General features: G+C 37.6%; 1 protein-coding gene across 1 annotated transcript in view; it reads right to left on the bottom strand.

Annotated features, from left to right (window-relative positions):
* Positions 1–4,682: 4,682 nt before the first annotated feature.
* GOLGA4 (golgin A4) overlaps positions 4,683–15,884 on the bottom strand; it is a 64,128-nt gene continuing 52,926 nt past the window's right edge. Inside the window, exons 23-26 of the mRNA XM_009321899.1 lie at positions 15,353–15,456; positions 10,109–10,195; positions 7,526–7,589; positions 4,683–5,434 (exon numbers count right to left, since the gene is read on the bottom strand). Of these exons, the coding sequence (XP_009320174.1) occupies positions 7,560–7,589; positions 10,109–10,195; positions 15,353–15,456 (221 nt within the window). The 3' untranslated portion in view covers positions 4,683–5,434; positions 7,526–7,559. The remainder of the gene's footprint in view (positions 5,435–7,525; positions 7,590–10,108; positions 10,196–15,352; positions 15,457–15,884) is intronic.

The following is a 15,884-nucleotide window of genomic DNA, read 5'->3' on the forward strand; positions in this document are numbered from 1 at the left end:
TGATCTGCCATGGTGAATCTTACATCTCAAATAACTTGACTCTGTACCTACTTCTCTTCTCTCTTCCTCATTCAGATACTCACTCTCTTAGTTTTCCATTTCAGCTGTTTCTCCAGAGCTTGTGGCTTGAGTGAGCAAGACTGGCAAGACTCAGCAGCACCAGCAGCTTACAGTTAAGGAACCACAGAGCATATGTCATGTTGGCTGCAGAGAGATGCCTGTTCTAAATTTGTACACACTGTTTGTTTGATCATTTTGATTCATTTGCAAAAGATATACTACTGCCTCATCCAAGTTAGAAAAAACTTTTAAGTGCTTCCCTTACTCCAGTAAAACTGGACAATGCATAATGCCGCTGAATGCGATGACTATTTTTCTTGCAGACATCAGCACTGTAACAAGTAGGAATCATAGATCTAAATAAGAAGGCTAAATACTTTCTTGGACCACTGAAGTTTCCGAAATATAAACAGTGGCAAAGATTACAGCATACACTCTGCTATTCATCCCTTTTCCTTTCAGTGAAGTTAAATGCTTACAGAAATGCCGGAGATTCAAGCCATCCAGCCACAAAGAGAGGCTGGTACACAGCTCAGCAGGCAAAGGCGTCTCTGCCGCAGGCGTGCTGACCTGCTTTGGCATCGGCCCCCAGGGCGCCCTCCAGACCCTGACCCCGGTCAGCCCCCAGGGCCACGCAGGCCTTGCTCTCCATTTGGAAGTGCTACCTGCCAAACGGAAGTGGCTTTGGTTACAGCAACACGCCTAACTAGAAAACAACAACTACCTCGTTCATTTGCCCAATGGCCACCAGGTGATGACGTGACCTGGGCCACTCTAGAAGCTGCAACCAAGAGGAGCAAGTCACATGTCACAGCAGATGTCTGCACCACACCTAACTCCATCATCACCCATTGCTGTACCGCGATGTGCTAGCACAGCCGGAAGGTAACATGTAATTACCATGGGCTTAATTACCGCTTCTCTGGAACATCACGTGGTATTAAGTGGCAACTGTAGGAAATGATAGCTGTCGCTGTTCTACAATGAAAGAAATCTCTAGAGACGCGCTTGCTTTGAGTCAACGTGCCTTTAAAATTACTCTAACACACACAGGAAACTAACTCAATGTTAACAGGGGAAGACTGGAATCGGTGTAAATGAGAGCCTGCAAGAGAAGAGAAAATTAAAGGTGGCAACTCCTAGATCATAAACGCAGTGTAGAATAACATGCAACTTACTGCTTATTTCTGTTCTAGCACCTCCAATTCGCAACATTACGAATATACACAACCAAAGAGAGCTTGAAAATCCCACGCTAGCAATGCTGTTGCGGACCAGGGTTTAGGAACAGCCATGGGGATTCATATATAGCTGGGTCTGGATAACCCACACGTAGGGGAGAGGCTGCCAGTTTCTGCTCATCTCGATTTCCATAATGCATCGGTAAGGGTGTTGTGAAAGAGCTGTCTTTTCTTAAAAAAGCAAATGAAAAGTAAGTTTCTCAATTTAACAAATTCCACAGAAGGAAAAAAACTATTTTCTGTAGCGCATACGGATAGACAATAAGATTGTACGCAAGAAGTATGAATTACAAACTGAAACCAATCTTCTCGGTATTCATTCTGGTTTTCGGAGAGTCTGAAACCCTCATTTTAGAGGGGAGAACCAGATACCATGTACTATGTAGGAAAGAAAATAGATTTTAGTATAGCTCACAGAAAGAGGGACTATAAATGGCAGAACCGGAAGTTGGATGGATTTATATATAATGTTTTATAAAAAGTTTGAAATAGTATGTGGCCAATAAATATCAGCCTAGGCACTGAAATAATACAGTAATAAAAAACCTGGTATTTTTCATCTCAATTAACAGTAGTTAATCCTTAGGACACTCAAAGACACTTGATACTTATCTTTATAAATTAGATCTACACTTTTTTTTCTATGCACATGTGTATGGGTCCATAAAATTGTAAATACGAAGCATGTCACATGTAAAACTGGGGGAAAGGTCAACGTAAGACAATCCAAATATGTTCTCTTGCAGCAGCATCTTTTAACAATCCAGTCTGAACAAGCTTGGGATCCTCTAACCTTTGCTAAAAAGGCAGCCAAAATTTTGATACAGTCTTTGGCTTTTAGCTACGTGTGTCTAAAGAAGGATATTTTATAATCAGAAGTATTTGCGGCCTGGAGTATATTAGTATATAGTCACATTGGCACTACTAGCAGTATTTTATAACACTCCAACAACAAAAAAACCACTAGTCATAGTGAAGTTCTCATTTTCATGCTTTCACCCTAACTCATTTCCTTTATTTGAACTCTAAAGCAATGCTTTGTTTACATATACTCTTTAAAAAAAAAAAACGTAGAAGCAGTTAAAACTTCAGTCTGACAAAACTCTTGTACTTAACACACTTCCTCATTATGTTACAGAATAGTTATGTGATTGCGTATGAGATATATAGAAGGGAAAACAACTTTTTCAAAATGTGAATTTGGGGAGTGGTTATCTGATTTTAGTTTAAAAAAAAGAATCAAGGATAACTGTATAATCTCCTTTGTGTTCTTTAACTAGGTCACTTAAGGGGGGAAAAAAAATATTTACTCCATCTAGTGTTGTATGAATATTATCCAGGGTATTTAGGTTTGCTCCATTGCACTTAGGTCATGGTTGACAAAGTACAGTCTAGAACTAGTATCTTTCATGGAAAGGGAAAAGAACAAAAAGAGAAAATGTGAAGAAAAGCCTATTTGTGAGGACAAGAGAACTGTAAGTGATCATAGTGACACTCACTGTCAGAGTAACAGATCCCTGCATTTAATTTCCCAAAGCTTAAGACAACATATGCCTTACATGGAAACCTGAAACTCAAATCTACGGTTTAGATCGCTGTAATGATAGCGATAGCAAAATCCTACAAATCCTCAGCCAGCTACGAGAGGAACACGCGTTTTTCACATCCAAACGTATCCATGTCAAGTCTGGTGCAGGCTGTCTGTGGCTGTGGCAGGCAACGTGCTGGAGGATGCTGTTCTGCGATGCAACAGAAGCAAAGAGAAGATCTTACAACTGAAACCATTACAAAGAAAAAAAACTTTTAAACCAAATTTGATACATTTGATAAAAGGAAAAAGCTAAAAAAAAAAAAAGCAGCTATAAGTAACAAAGCAGCGTGAAAATGAAGAGATTTTGCCAGAGACAAGGCATAGGAAATAAAAGATGGAACTCCGGGTCCTTAACTATCAAAGGCAAGCCATGTCCCTTTAGACTGTAAATAATAATTTAAAGCCAGATGTATTCTTTGGACAGGCGGTGGCCACAATAGGCCTTGGAGCACTCAAATTGTTGCACCTCTCCCAGTTCCGTCAGGATACAAAACTTTGCAAATAAATTCAGCTTCTTCATTTCCTTTCCTGCAGGTGAGAAAAAAGGTGAATCCCAGTGCATTTGCAAAAACAACCCCAAACAAAACCAAAGCAAACCCCAACTGTACCAAACATCCTACATGTCGTTAGCCTGTACTTATTTTTTGGAGCCACACACAAATATTAGGCTGCTACCTGTGCCCTGGCCTGAGGGTAAGCTAACTGAACAAGACATGGAAAACCACTGGGCGTGACAAGAGAAATGGCTGAACTTGACAGGTAACAGTACGAGAAGCTGACGAAAGGGACAGTGTTGCGAGGAATGGCTGGATCTCACAGGTGGTTATGGCGGAGTTGGGCGAGAAGAGGCTGAACTTCGTAGATAATCAGAGGCAAACACTGCGGATGCAGTCTTGAAATGCCAACAATGCCGAGGTAATTGCAACTCTAATACCATACGAAGCTGAGATTACCTAGCTAACAGTATGAGAAATACAAAATTTGGGTACACAGAAATACAAGATTTTGGGTAGTACCCTTGGGCACGACAGCTGGGGCAGGACAACAAATCAAATCTATCAGTTTGGACCACACCACACTAGCCAAACCTGTTTCTGCGGTCAGGAGGACCCGCCGTTTTCCTTGGCTAACGGGAGAGCGCCCAGAGGAACAGACTGAGCGTCCCCGTCGCAGGATGCATGTTCCAGGCCTGACAGCATCAGCAACTAACCATCGCTTCCTAACAGTATTCCGAAGTATCTTTCAGGCAGGCAGTATACTTAGAAGGCCTGCTTATGTGCAGAGATGAGCTATTTAGAGGACTGCCGCTCCTATAAACGCTTGTTAAAAATTATATTAATGGAGAACTAATCACCTTAACCATCTTGGCAAACTAACATACACCGTACAGATGATGGTTATTGATATGGTAAGTATCAAAGTAGCTGGAGAGCACATTAAATTTAGCCATACTTGCGTATCGCTTCAGAGGATCATAACCTACATGCCAAAATAACCAGACAGGCATTATTTAAAAGAACAAAAATACATATTTTAAAACTTCTACAAAGCAAACTTCCCAACTTGCTATATTCTCACGCCAGCTTTTCAGCTCACCATCTGTCTGTTCCACAGGTTGTGATCCCTTGAAAATCTGAAGGTCTCCACTGACTTCTTACAGTTCAATATACTTGAATAGCTCTTCTTATGAGAGGGATTTCAGCCTGGAAATGTCTCGGCTAAGGACGTCTCGAACAGGAATAAGAACAAAACTGGTGGATCCTTTCAAAAGGGAAATCATACCAAAGAAATTCCAAAATTATACAGTAAATAAACTTTATTTCATCTCAGCTCTTGTCAGATTAGTGCTGTCAACAGTCACAGATCAGCATATGATACAGTTATGTATTAACTATTTACAATTTACAGTAACGTACTTTTTCTCCAGAAAATATAAGTACAAAAGCTAGGATTAAACAAATGAGGTACTGCAATTTGGATTTATTGTAGGCAAAAGCATATAGAAGTGACCTTTAGCAAACAATCATAAGATCAAATCGGGAGAGAGTAGTCACCAAGAGTGCCTAGTTCATCAGGAAAATCACCTCAACCGCTACCCATCCAAAAATGTATTGCACAATTCATTCAAAAATAAAAAAATAAATAGAAGAAACAAACCATTTATTTCAACTCTTAAAAAACACCCAGTAAAGCCTGTATAGAGATACAGTAGTGGGCAATTCCTTCCTAGGATAAAGTCTTTTCTCTCCTTTAAAAAAATAACCTTTAACACAAAATAGAAGACAGTGTTCAATAGAAGAGAAAAGAGACTCATCACCAGATAACCCCTGATTAGCATTTCTTGTCAAGGCAGTTCTAACTATATTCATGGTCCAAAGGTGGTGCTGAGTGTTGGTTCTCGCGGTTCCATTTGTGACCTTGAATAACAGCTTTTCTTCGTGTCCCTTCTCAAGGGACAACAACAGAGATATGAACATATTTCTAAGCAGCAGTGTCATGAGACATTCCGATCGCAATTTCTTCAAGATGGTCGTAGCCATGACTAGAAGAATGAAAAGTTAGAACAAATGTTACATTATTGAGAGCAACTTAGAAGCACTTAATATTAAAATAATAATGACGTCGTTTATTGATAGGAATAGGAGATGGAAGAATTTCAGATAAGTCAAATTATTAACTGATTTTGAGCAAGTAATTCCATTCCAGTATCTGCAAAACAGTTGAGGAACTGTGATGAAAACAAAATAACCTGTAGCAAAACAGTCAGGAGTCTCACTGGAAATAGATAGTCTACCACATCGCTGCATCTTAATCCAATGAAAAACAAAGTTGTCCTCTCTGCATAAGGCCTATCATCAAAACTGAAATGATGAAGTAAAATTTTGGGGCTAGCAAAAAGCCTCCTCTACCAGGAAAACATTTATTGCTTTCACAATGAAGTCAGCATCATCTTAATTTCCAAGTTTTATACATGCAAGAATATTACCCCGTTTGCCGGCTATCTACTGACATAAGTCACAAAAATACTTGAGATGAAGTAAGGAACTACAATCCAGTAACGAGGTCTGAACGGTTTCCATACTTATTAGCCTAAGTTATGAAAGCGTAACAGGTAATTGCTGACATTAAGGTCAAAATCAAGCCCTTCTGTGGTACGCTTCAAATGCGGCTGAGAACACCTGAACTTTTTACCACCAGCATTACAGACAGCATGACGAGAACTTAAGTTTCAAACATGCTTTCTGCAAGAGTGTTGTAAATAGCTTTGTCCTATCGTTACCAACAATTCAATTATTTTCAGAGGGCTAGAAAAAACAGTTGCTGATTTTGTCAAGAAGTGATCAAGGCTAGGAGGCAAACAGTCCAAACTCTATTGCGTTTTAAGTACAATAAAGTGCATCCACTATTGTATTCAGAGGTTTAAAAGAACACAAAAGAAAGTAGAAACCATGACTGTTTGCTAAGGTGAACAGATTTTTTTCCTTTGAAACAGATATTATTTTGTACTGAAGGCTATATTTGCATGACTGCAAGAGAGGAAGATAGCCTGCCAACTGCATTGTGATAACTGGCAATGGAAACAGCCTAAGTTAATCCATTTTGCTACGGCGGCGGTGCAGGCCAACCACTGCATTTCAGCCCACTGATAGCGATTGCTTCACATGCACTGAATCAATTCCTGGCAACTGTGCAAAGGTTTTCGGTTGCAAAGGAGGAAAAGGAAAGTTGGGCTGACCGCATCCTATAGAATTCATCTGAAGAGTTTATTAAATATCATACACCGCTAATGACTCGAACTAATCTTATCAGCAGTGCAGGAAGTTTTACCCGTGTACTTCCATATCCTACTCCTCTCTCAACTGCTATTGCTTGTGTGTTGCTTGTTTAGCTTGGCTAGTCCGATGCAACCTGCATCTTTAGGCCCAAATCAGCTGTTGCTGTTCTGTAACACTGCAATTAGTGTTGCAGACTCATAACAAAAGTAGCTGAATAAAACCTGAAAAAAGGCACAATAAACTGAGAGCATAAAGCTCCCCAAATTGTTCTCCCTACTCCCTCTGCTCTAGCTTCTCTTGATACCAAGCCAAAGCTCTGATTCAGAAAGGTACTCACGTTTAAATGCAATCATATCCTAATGCCTCTACAGAGAATATTTCATCAATCTTTAAAATAATCCATTCTCATATTTATAAGATGTAATAATTCATTTCAAGCAGTACAGTATATGTCTCCCACAAATCTGACTTGCCTGTTCAGAAAAAGTTCAGAAAGTGCATAAAGACAAAACAAAGCCAAGTGCAATAAAATTTAATATTACTTATTAATTGATTTAAAATCTGATTTGGTTTTTTTGTGCAACTCAGATTTCTGTAGCTCAACCAACATTTCAAGTTATGCTTATAACTCAAAACGATTGGCTTTGAATCAATATTTACCGTTTTCAAACTCGGATTTGTAAAGCAAAACATGATTAAGAGTAGAACAAAGTTTATCATACATATATAGAACAAAAATTTTCATTTTTTTTTTCTAACAAACAAAAGCAGGCAGGAAACAAAAGCAGAAGAGTGATTAATCTCATACTACAGGTTTCATCTTTAAATAAAACAAGTATGTATTAGGCTTCACTCACCCACATGCTAACTAAGCACAGACTGATGCGATATTCAGAAGATACCACTGCGAGGTGAGGCAAACTACAAAGCCAGGAAGAAAACAGCTTATTGGACTACTTTGTTAACAGTGTAGGTAAGAACTTTGTGGACATCTGCTGCTTACGGATCAGATTGCTGCAGTTAGATCACAATAACTATGTAGTAAAAACTAGATTAGTGAAGGAGATACATTAATCTAGCATATGTTTATTGACCTAGGAATTTGTTAAAAGTCTTCAGAAATGTGTTAAATATTTGCCCACTAAGAGGGTAAATAATTACTCACAGATACGTAGTACTACTCACACTTATTCTTTTCCAGTAGCACAGTTAATTAACAACTTGCACATTAAAATTAGTTATAGATGTTTTGGCCATAAACTAACATACAGAAACAACCAAGCTTTATGTCAAAAATGCACGTTTATGTTGTAGTTCAGAACTTTATTGCTCATGAAATCTAAATACTGGACATTTTCAAATACCAGCATCACTCCAACATCAAGTGTGGAGAAACACTACTGCCATGTTAGTAAATGTCAATAAATAAAATACAAAAAACCAAGCATATTTCTTGACAGAATAATCTACGAAGACCCCTCCAATGCTTTAGTCCTGAACAGAATTACAAAAGACTTGCTCCAAAAAATCATTTGTGCTTCAGTAAACAAACTTAGTAACTTTGAAAGTGAAGAAAAAAATTACTACATCCTCCATAATATGCCCTAATATTTGAGTTTCCATTAGATGTCTAATTTAATCTCTGTGGATTTGGAAAGGATAAAATTCATAGGCTAGGTCTGAGCCAAGAAAGGACTGCTACGTGAAACCCAAGAATTTCTTTATCAGGACATGAAGCTCTTTGAACGACAGTATCCTTAACAATCAAAGCACTTGCAGCCTGCAAAAAAATTCACTGTATGTTCTAGCCAAAATTTAATACCAAGGACCTTTAATACCAAGGACCGAAACTTGTTGGATGAATTCAAGTTAAAGTTTTATTTAGTATCAGAAGTTGTGAATATCTGTTTTAGGAAGACCAGGTTTCAAGTATCAAAAAGCTGAAGGGACTGCAAAATAAGGCCCATCTCTCTAAGCTCTCTTTTGGCCAACAGAAAACTCAAAATGTTTCCTAATATTACTCTAGCTTTGCCAAAACAAAAAACAAAGCGCCAGCTTTCTATGTGAAGGTCAGAGAAAGAGAGCATTAAGAGAAAATTATGTTTGGGATGCACGATACTTATTGGAGCTGCAGTATTATCAACATTTATATCATTCTAAAAGTATTTTAAATACTTAAGATTGCAAGACGCTCTCAAACCTACTAAGTGCACAGGAAAACGTTAAAGTATTTAACACTTTCCTCAGATTTGATACTTCAAGCAGATGAGATGGTAGAATATTTTTTAAAATTTGTTTGTTTTAAAACAGGACTTTAATGTAACTACTTCAACTGAAATGTAAAAATGTTCAAATTTTTATGTTATTCTGTTTCTGCAAGTGCTAAATAAATACATATGTAAGGCCAGTGAGAGAAACAGAATGCAAGTCTTCCTCTCACTTTAGTTCCTAAATATTTTACTAAGCTGGCCCACAAAGAGAGGGATCACAGTGTTGACTCCAGATACAATGTAGAGAAGACTATTACTGCAGTTTTTATCTTAATAAAAAATAGCTCCAATACATAAAATAGTAACAGTAATACCAAATAAACGTTTATGCTTATATATTCTTCTTCTTTTTTGGGTCTGCTTCTCAAACGCAAATTCACCTTTCTGGTAAACAGATTAGCTGGTAAATACCAAGCAACTGTCACATAATAAGAAGTGTATTGAAACTGGGAAAAAAACAAGCAAACAGAACCAGAAGTGTTTAAGACTCTTATTTTTGACCTGTCCTGATCCAGAGCGAACCTGACGTATTTCGATGAGTTTTCAGTACAAAAATAAAGCAGACTCAAAAAAAACAAAACAAAACAAAAAACAAACCACCAAAACAAACAAAAACCCAATCTTATTAGGATATTCACTTAAGATAAAAATGTACATATCCCACTTCAAACACACATATCCCAGATGATTGAGTTCATCGGTTTTCTATTACAAAAGCCATTTTGCTTGTAGTTTTGCCAGAAAATTTATCCCAGGGCTGAAAAAACTCTTGACATATTTTTCATGAAAACTGGTATGACTCCACAGAAACTTCTGAATTTAAGAAACATGAGTTTTCTGTCAGATTACTTTTTTGATTAGAAAATTCATCTGCAGAACAGCAGTGATGATTGAACTTCTCTTGTTCTGTTGTACCCATACCTATCAGAAATATGGCTTAACTGATGATGAGAAATACTAGTTAAGAAAATATGCTTGCTTTTTTCCCCCCTCACTTTTGCTATAAACTCAAACCTACAGCTGGAATTTGACATTCCACTGAAGAAGAGGGAGAAAAGGAGTTTTCTTGAATGCGGACACATGGAAAAAGGAGACTTAAAAGAAAGTTTCTAATTCCTTATTCTCTCAACCTAATCTCCTGCATAAACTTGGTTTACTTATATAACTTACCAATGGTCGAGCATCTTCTCGTTCTAGTATCTTCTGAGTCTGATCTGCTGGGAACTTCAGCACTGTTGTTATAACCTTGGCCATTGTCTAAAAAGAAGTAGGTCAGCTATAAGTAATTTCATATGAACTAAAATGCTTTGGAATATATTAAAATGCATCTCATTTAAGAATACTGGATGCTATTTTTAGTACTATCAATGGAAAACATAGTGAGATGAGTAAGATATAACTACCTGTTTCACATCATACATGCATGTTATGTGAATTACACGAAAATCATGAATAATCTTAATTTCACATTGTCACAAACTGCAGCTACTGTAATACAATGTAAGCTCTATGGTATCTATGCTCACATACTTGAAGTCCATTACTAAGACAGCATACTGTTACAAATACTGCTCCTACCACATTTGATCTTAACGCGGCCCTTCTGAAAAGCACATTTCAGGCACATGGCACCTGAAAGAGTCCTTATGGATTCAACTGTATTCACATCACCCAAATATTTTGTAAAGAAATGAAACATTGAGAAAGCAGATCCAAATGTCAGATGTGGAACTCCAGTTGTGTAAATATTTTTAGTGGGTGTACAGTAACCCCATATTTAAATAGCAAATCATTTAGACATCCTCAGACAGAAGATGTAAGAATATCAAAGCTTTGTGCAAAATAGGCAATGACTGTTTCCATTTTATAAACAGATGAGTGGGAAGAAAAAAAACTCCAAAAGGCACAAAACAAGGTTCAGGTGACTTTTACAAGAAAGGTCAAAGTAAGAGCTGCAGTGCAGCTCAAACAGAAGGTGATTGCTACAAAAGCAGTAACTACTGCTCTTGAAGAATGTGGATGAGATAAGATTGCTGCTCTGAATGTCTACTGTTTATTACCAGTCTCACGTGTGCAATGAAGAGGGAGGCTGTAGCAACAAAGCAGTTGCAGGACAAAAATCACTGTGGCTAAAAGCGAGAGGTAAAGCCCTAATTTGCAACAATTGTTTTGGTATGTAACTTAACTGGGGATAAAAATGAAAAGAAAGCAAAACAAACCAAGCCCTGTTGAATCCTTTCAGCTCAAAAAGTTTAATTTTGTCATATTAATAGTTCCCATAATTAAGAAGTAAGTGCCTCTACTGCAGGTCCCAGATACACAAAGGAATGTACTAAGTGCCACAAACTAACATAACAGTTTTCTAATTTCTTTTGCCAAAATCCTCATCACAATTGTTTAGGACTAAAAGATTAGAAAGCATTGAGCTTACAATCTATTCAAACTCTTTGTAACAGAGCTATCAAGAAAGCCCTCTCCTAACAATTTTCTACAGGACCCAATGGCATGTAAATATTAAAGAAAAATCTACAAACACTGCAAATACTCCATGAAAGCATAGATACTTAAGTGCCAACTTAAATAGGATCTATCTAAAACCTGCTTTCCTGAAAACATCCATTTTATAATTTATCACTAGTAATGACTTGAAATCATCTCCAAGTTTTTGAGGCCACTAGGGAGATTTTGAAGCAGAATTATTCAACGCTATTCACAGTTGCATAGTTATGAAAGAAAGTTACAAGGATTGCAGAACTTAGGATAGTATTTTTAATATAGGCTTACCTTATTCCTCTAACAGTCTATTCTACTATAAAAAAACCCTAGTAACTCTTCAAGTGTGTGAGTACACACACATATGTTCCTGTGTGTGCATCTCTATATCTACCTATAGAAAGGCCCTGAGCTTTCCCAAACATAATAGCTAGTTCTGCTATAAGCAAGGACAGTTTGCACTCCCGTTTAAGCGATGATAGTTTGCATTCCCATTTCTTTCTATGAGGCTGACATATTCAGATATGTCATCTCTGAAAAGAATACTTTTACAGTTATACCGATCAGTGCCCTCTGTAATTCAAGAGCTGCTGGTCAAAGGCAGAACCTTCAAAATCGAAGTTTTACAGAAATACCCCTTGTTTTTCTGCAATGCACAAGAGCATGTTGAGGTGCTAGAAAAATAGCTGCATAAATTTACTATCTCCAGCACATACGTATTCCATTACATTCTTCCATGTACCTAGTCAATATCAAAACAAGCATTTATTACAGACATACAACCCTTGTACTGATTTTCTGATCTCAGAACAGACTCCAAGCAGCATAATAAAGTTACAAGTAGAGCATCTAGGATTTCTACGAGACTTAAGATTTAGTGTGCAGTACAGCCAGACAGTGCAACTGTTCACGTGTCTGTAGAAAATATTATTTTATTTGACCTAGTGGTTTATGCCATGTATTTCCAGGTTCAGATATTCTGAACAAGGTGCATGCTTAGAAAAAGCTGGCAATCTCATTTCATACACCCTGCCGAGGACGAAGCAAAAAATAAAATTGGACTGGAGGGCAAGACAGTAAAATCCCTCAGCGAAGACACGTGCAGTTTACAACGAATGTGACAGGTTACACGTTATGACCATAATTCCTGACTCTTAGAAACTGAGCCACTATCAACCCTCAACACGTCTCTTATGTCTCCAGCACTGTAACACAACTGATACATTCATTAATGTCTCTACTTAATATGATTCCAGGATCATTTACCAAGGCTGCATAAATGGCAATCCATCCTAGATGGTTTGCACAGATTCTCTTGAACTCCTTTCAATAAAGAGGAAATAATGTCTACAGAAATCACCAATTCCACTGCTGAACGACCTTTGGGACATGGCATACATATTTGCACTATAAAAGGAGACCCTGCACAGAGAAAGGCCACCAGAATGATCTTACAAGAGAAAATCAGAAAAAATTGCCTCATCTGGTCCAGGAAAACAAAAGCTGAGAGAAAGGTACGTCTGTACCGAGGAGGTAAATCTCAATACAGATCTTTTAACTCAAGGACTGTGTTGGGGAAAAAAGGCATGTTAATACTTTACTAACACACTTAGACTGCATATTAAAAGATTTTATCAATCACATTGTCATTGCTTATGGTTTTCCAGTCAGTGTAGCAGGATGAAAACAGTTTTCAAGACACAGTTCAGTAAATTTAAGATTACACGATACAATCCCTGTGACCAGCAGACACTAAGCTCAGTGTCTTCCAGCAACGCACCTAATGGTTGAAAGAAAATCAGCAGATGAAATCAGCTTGAAAGTACTTTTTGAAGCAAAAGAGAAGACACCAAAGTATCTTCATATTTAAATTAGTAAAAATGCTAGCCTTCATTCCATTTTAATTTTCCATTAGTAAATGCCAGTACAGCTACTGTCTTGATCAGCTAATAGAGGACTAGACAATACCAGAAATTCTTCCCTTCTTGCAATACATCAGAACATTTACCCTCAATTAAAAATTGCTAAGAGGTAATCAAATTAGCATGGACACACAATAGAGGAACACAATCACATTCAATTTTAAGAACTCTATGATTCTCCCATACCTATCTACATTAAACTTCCCAAAGCTAAAAATTGTAGTGCTTTGAAAGTTATTTCTGCTGGTTGGTTGTTTAAATACACTCCCCCTTTCAACCATATCAACTTTCAAACAATGCCTTCTCAAGTTATTGTAGGAACCAGATGTCTATCTTTTCTGATTTTTTTTTTCTCCTCCCAGTATTCATCTTTTCTTTAGGAGGCAGTGTGTAGGCAATGTTGTAATGGCATCTTCTGGTTAAATACAATGTAATGTCCAGGGCAAATAAATACAGGTGTATGTCTACAAATGCATACATACATATAAATGCATACATACATAAGTTTATGATATATATATTTATTCATATAGCTTTTAATCAAAGCAATTGACAGACAGAAGAGAGACCTAAAGTCAATTTACTTTAGCACTGATTGTTGTTTGTTGCTGTTATTGAAGAAATCAACTGCAAATTTTAGTACATAACTGTTAAAAAGGAAAAAAACCCTCACAACTTCAAAATCCAAAGTTTTGAGGCATATATAGTAATGTTTTGAAGATGAGTAAGAAATAGCCTTAATGAGCGAAAAAGAGGTTTCGAATTAGGTTTTCTTGAACGCAAATTTGCTACGTGCATCAGTTATCTGCAATAGTCATATGCAACTGTCCCAAGACTTGTTTGAAGCTGAAACATGCTGACGTGTTTTTTAGCGTTTTCGCTTGTCTAAGTCCCTCACAATTCAAAAGCATAAAATCCAGTAATGTATGTATTTTTCTTTAATGATTTCAGTTGTTTGTTATTAAAGTAGGAGAGCCGTCCAATGAGCCACAGGCTTGTGAACAGAAGGTAACTAGTGATTCTGGGTTTTTTGGATCAGGGATTTGTATTTTTAATAAAAAAGGAATTAATATCAAAGTGAAAAATGGGATAAAAAGAGAGAGAAAGAGGAATCCCATAAGGACGAGATGTCCTGCACAGACCAAGTTTTATTTTGTACAGAGCACAATGAGAACAAAGCTAATTAACATTAAAACCTACATAAAACCTCTTTCCTTAATAGTAGTCCAAGTTGAAAGCAGGGCAACAAAGAATGGAAGAACTCCAGGGAGGAGAAAAAAACAAATAGAAAAAAATTCATCCACATAGCATTTATCATCCAAGAAAAATGTTTGTGTTATGACATACCTCTTTTGAACCTGGTCAATCTCTAAGCATCCGTATTGCTACAAGCTAGTAAAATTCCAATTTAGGAATGATTTCACAAGCTTGCAGCATACAACAAGCAGCTTACTGTGCATTTTTTCACTACTTTTAAGAGTAAATTAATACTGTCTAGAGAAGGTATACAGATTTGGGAGCCCTATAAAACATCTTTAAGCAACAATTAAAGAGATATTTCACCATCTTCAGAGGTACTAACAATCTATTATTTAATCCATCTGTTACTTATCATGTTTGTGTCAAGATGACATCAAAAGAGCACTTTTGCTAATATTGTGCATACCAGCTTTCACAGTACATTAAGCTTGATTGACAACAGGGCTTTTGCTAGTAAAACCATACGTACCTATAAAGGTTTTTGTCTTCATAGGTACATGGGTGAGAGATGTGACAACCCCCCTTCCCCCACCAGTCATCTTGGCATGCTGACAAAGTTTTTAAGGTATGGATCATGCCTCATTGGAAAAAAAATGTGAAAGCCTGTTGAATCCTGTGTCAGTAATAAACAGCATGTAACGAACATGGTACAAACACATGGTACTTCAAATCTATAGAGCAAGGATGTTAAACTGTATTCTAACCTGAATCACATGTCACCACGTACAACTTTCCATACCTTTGTCTCACGACCCATCATATATTCAAAGAGCACCTTCCTCAAGTATTCAAACTCAGTAGGCTCCCCAAAGAGGGAAACGTCAGTATGGTGAAGGTTTCCATCTGTGTAAACAAAAAAAAGAGAATATTTATACTGAGTGTCAGTCACATGAATCTAAGTTTCACCAATGACATGAAATTGAACAAGAACAAATGCCGGATTCCGCACCTAGGACGGAGTAACAGCAGACACAGAAAGGGGTCTGGGGGTGCTGGTTGACAGGAGGCTCAACAGGAGGCAGCAGGGTGGCCTGGCAGCCAAGAGGGCAAACCGCATCCTGGGGTGCATCAAACACAGCATAATCAGCCGGTCACAAGAGGTGATCATCCTGCTGTATTCAGCGCTGGTGCAGCCTTCACCTTGAGTATTGTGTGCGATTCTGGGTCCCACCATTTAAAAAGGATGTGAAGGTACTTGAACGCGTCCTGAGAAGGGCAACAAAGCTGGTGAAGGGTCTGGAAGGCATGTCCTCTGAGGAGCGGCTGAGGAC

This window comes from Pygoscelis adeliae, unplaced genomic scaffold, assembly GCF_000699105.1.
Source record: "Pygoscelis adeliae isolate BGI_AS28 unplaced genomic scaffold, ASM69910v1 Scaffold194, whole genome shotgun sequence".
NCBI classification, from domain to species: domain Eukaryota; kingdom Metazoa; phylum Chordata; class Aves; order Sphenisciformes; family Spheniscidae; genus Pygoscelis; species Pygoscelis adeliae.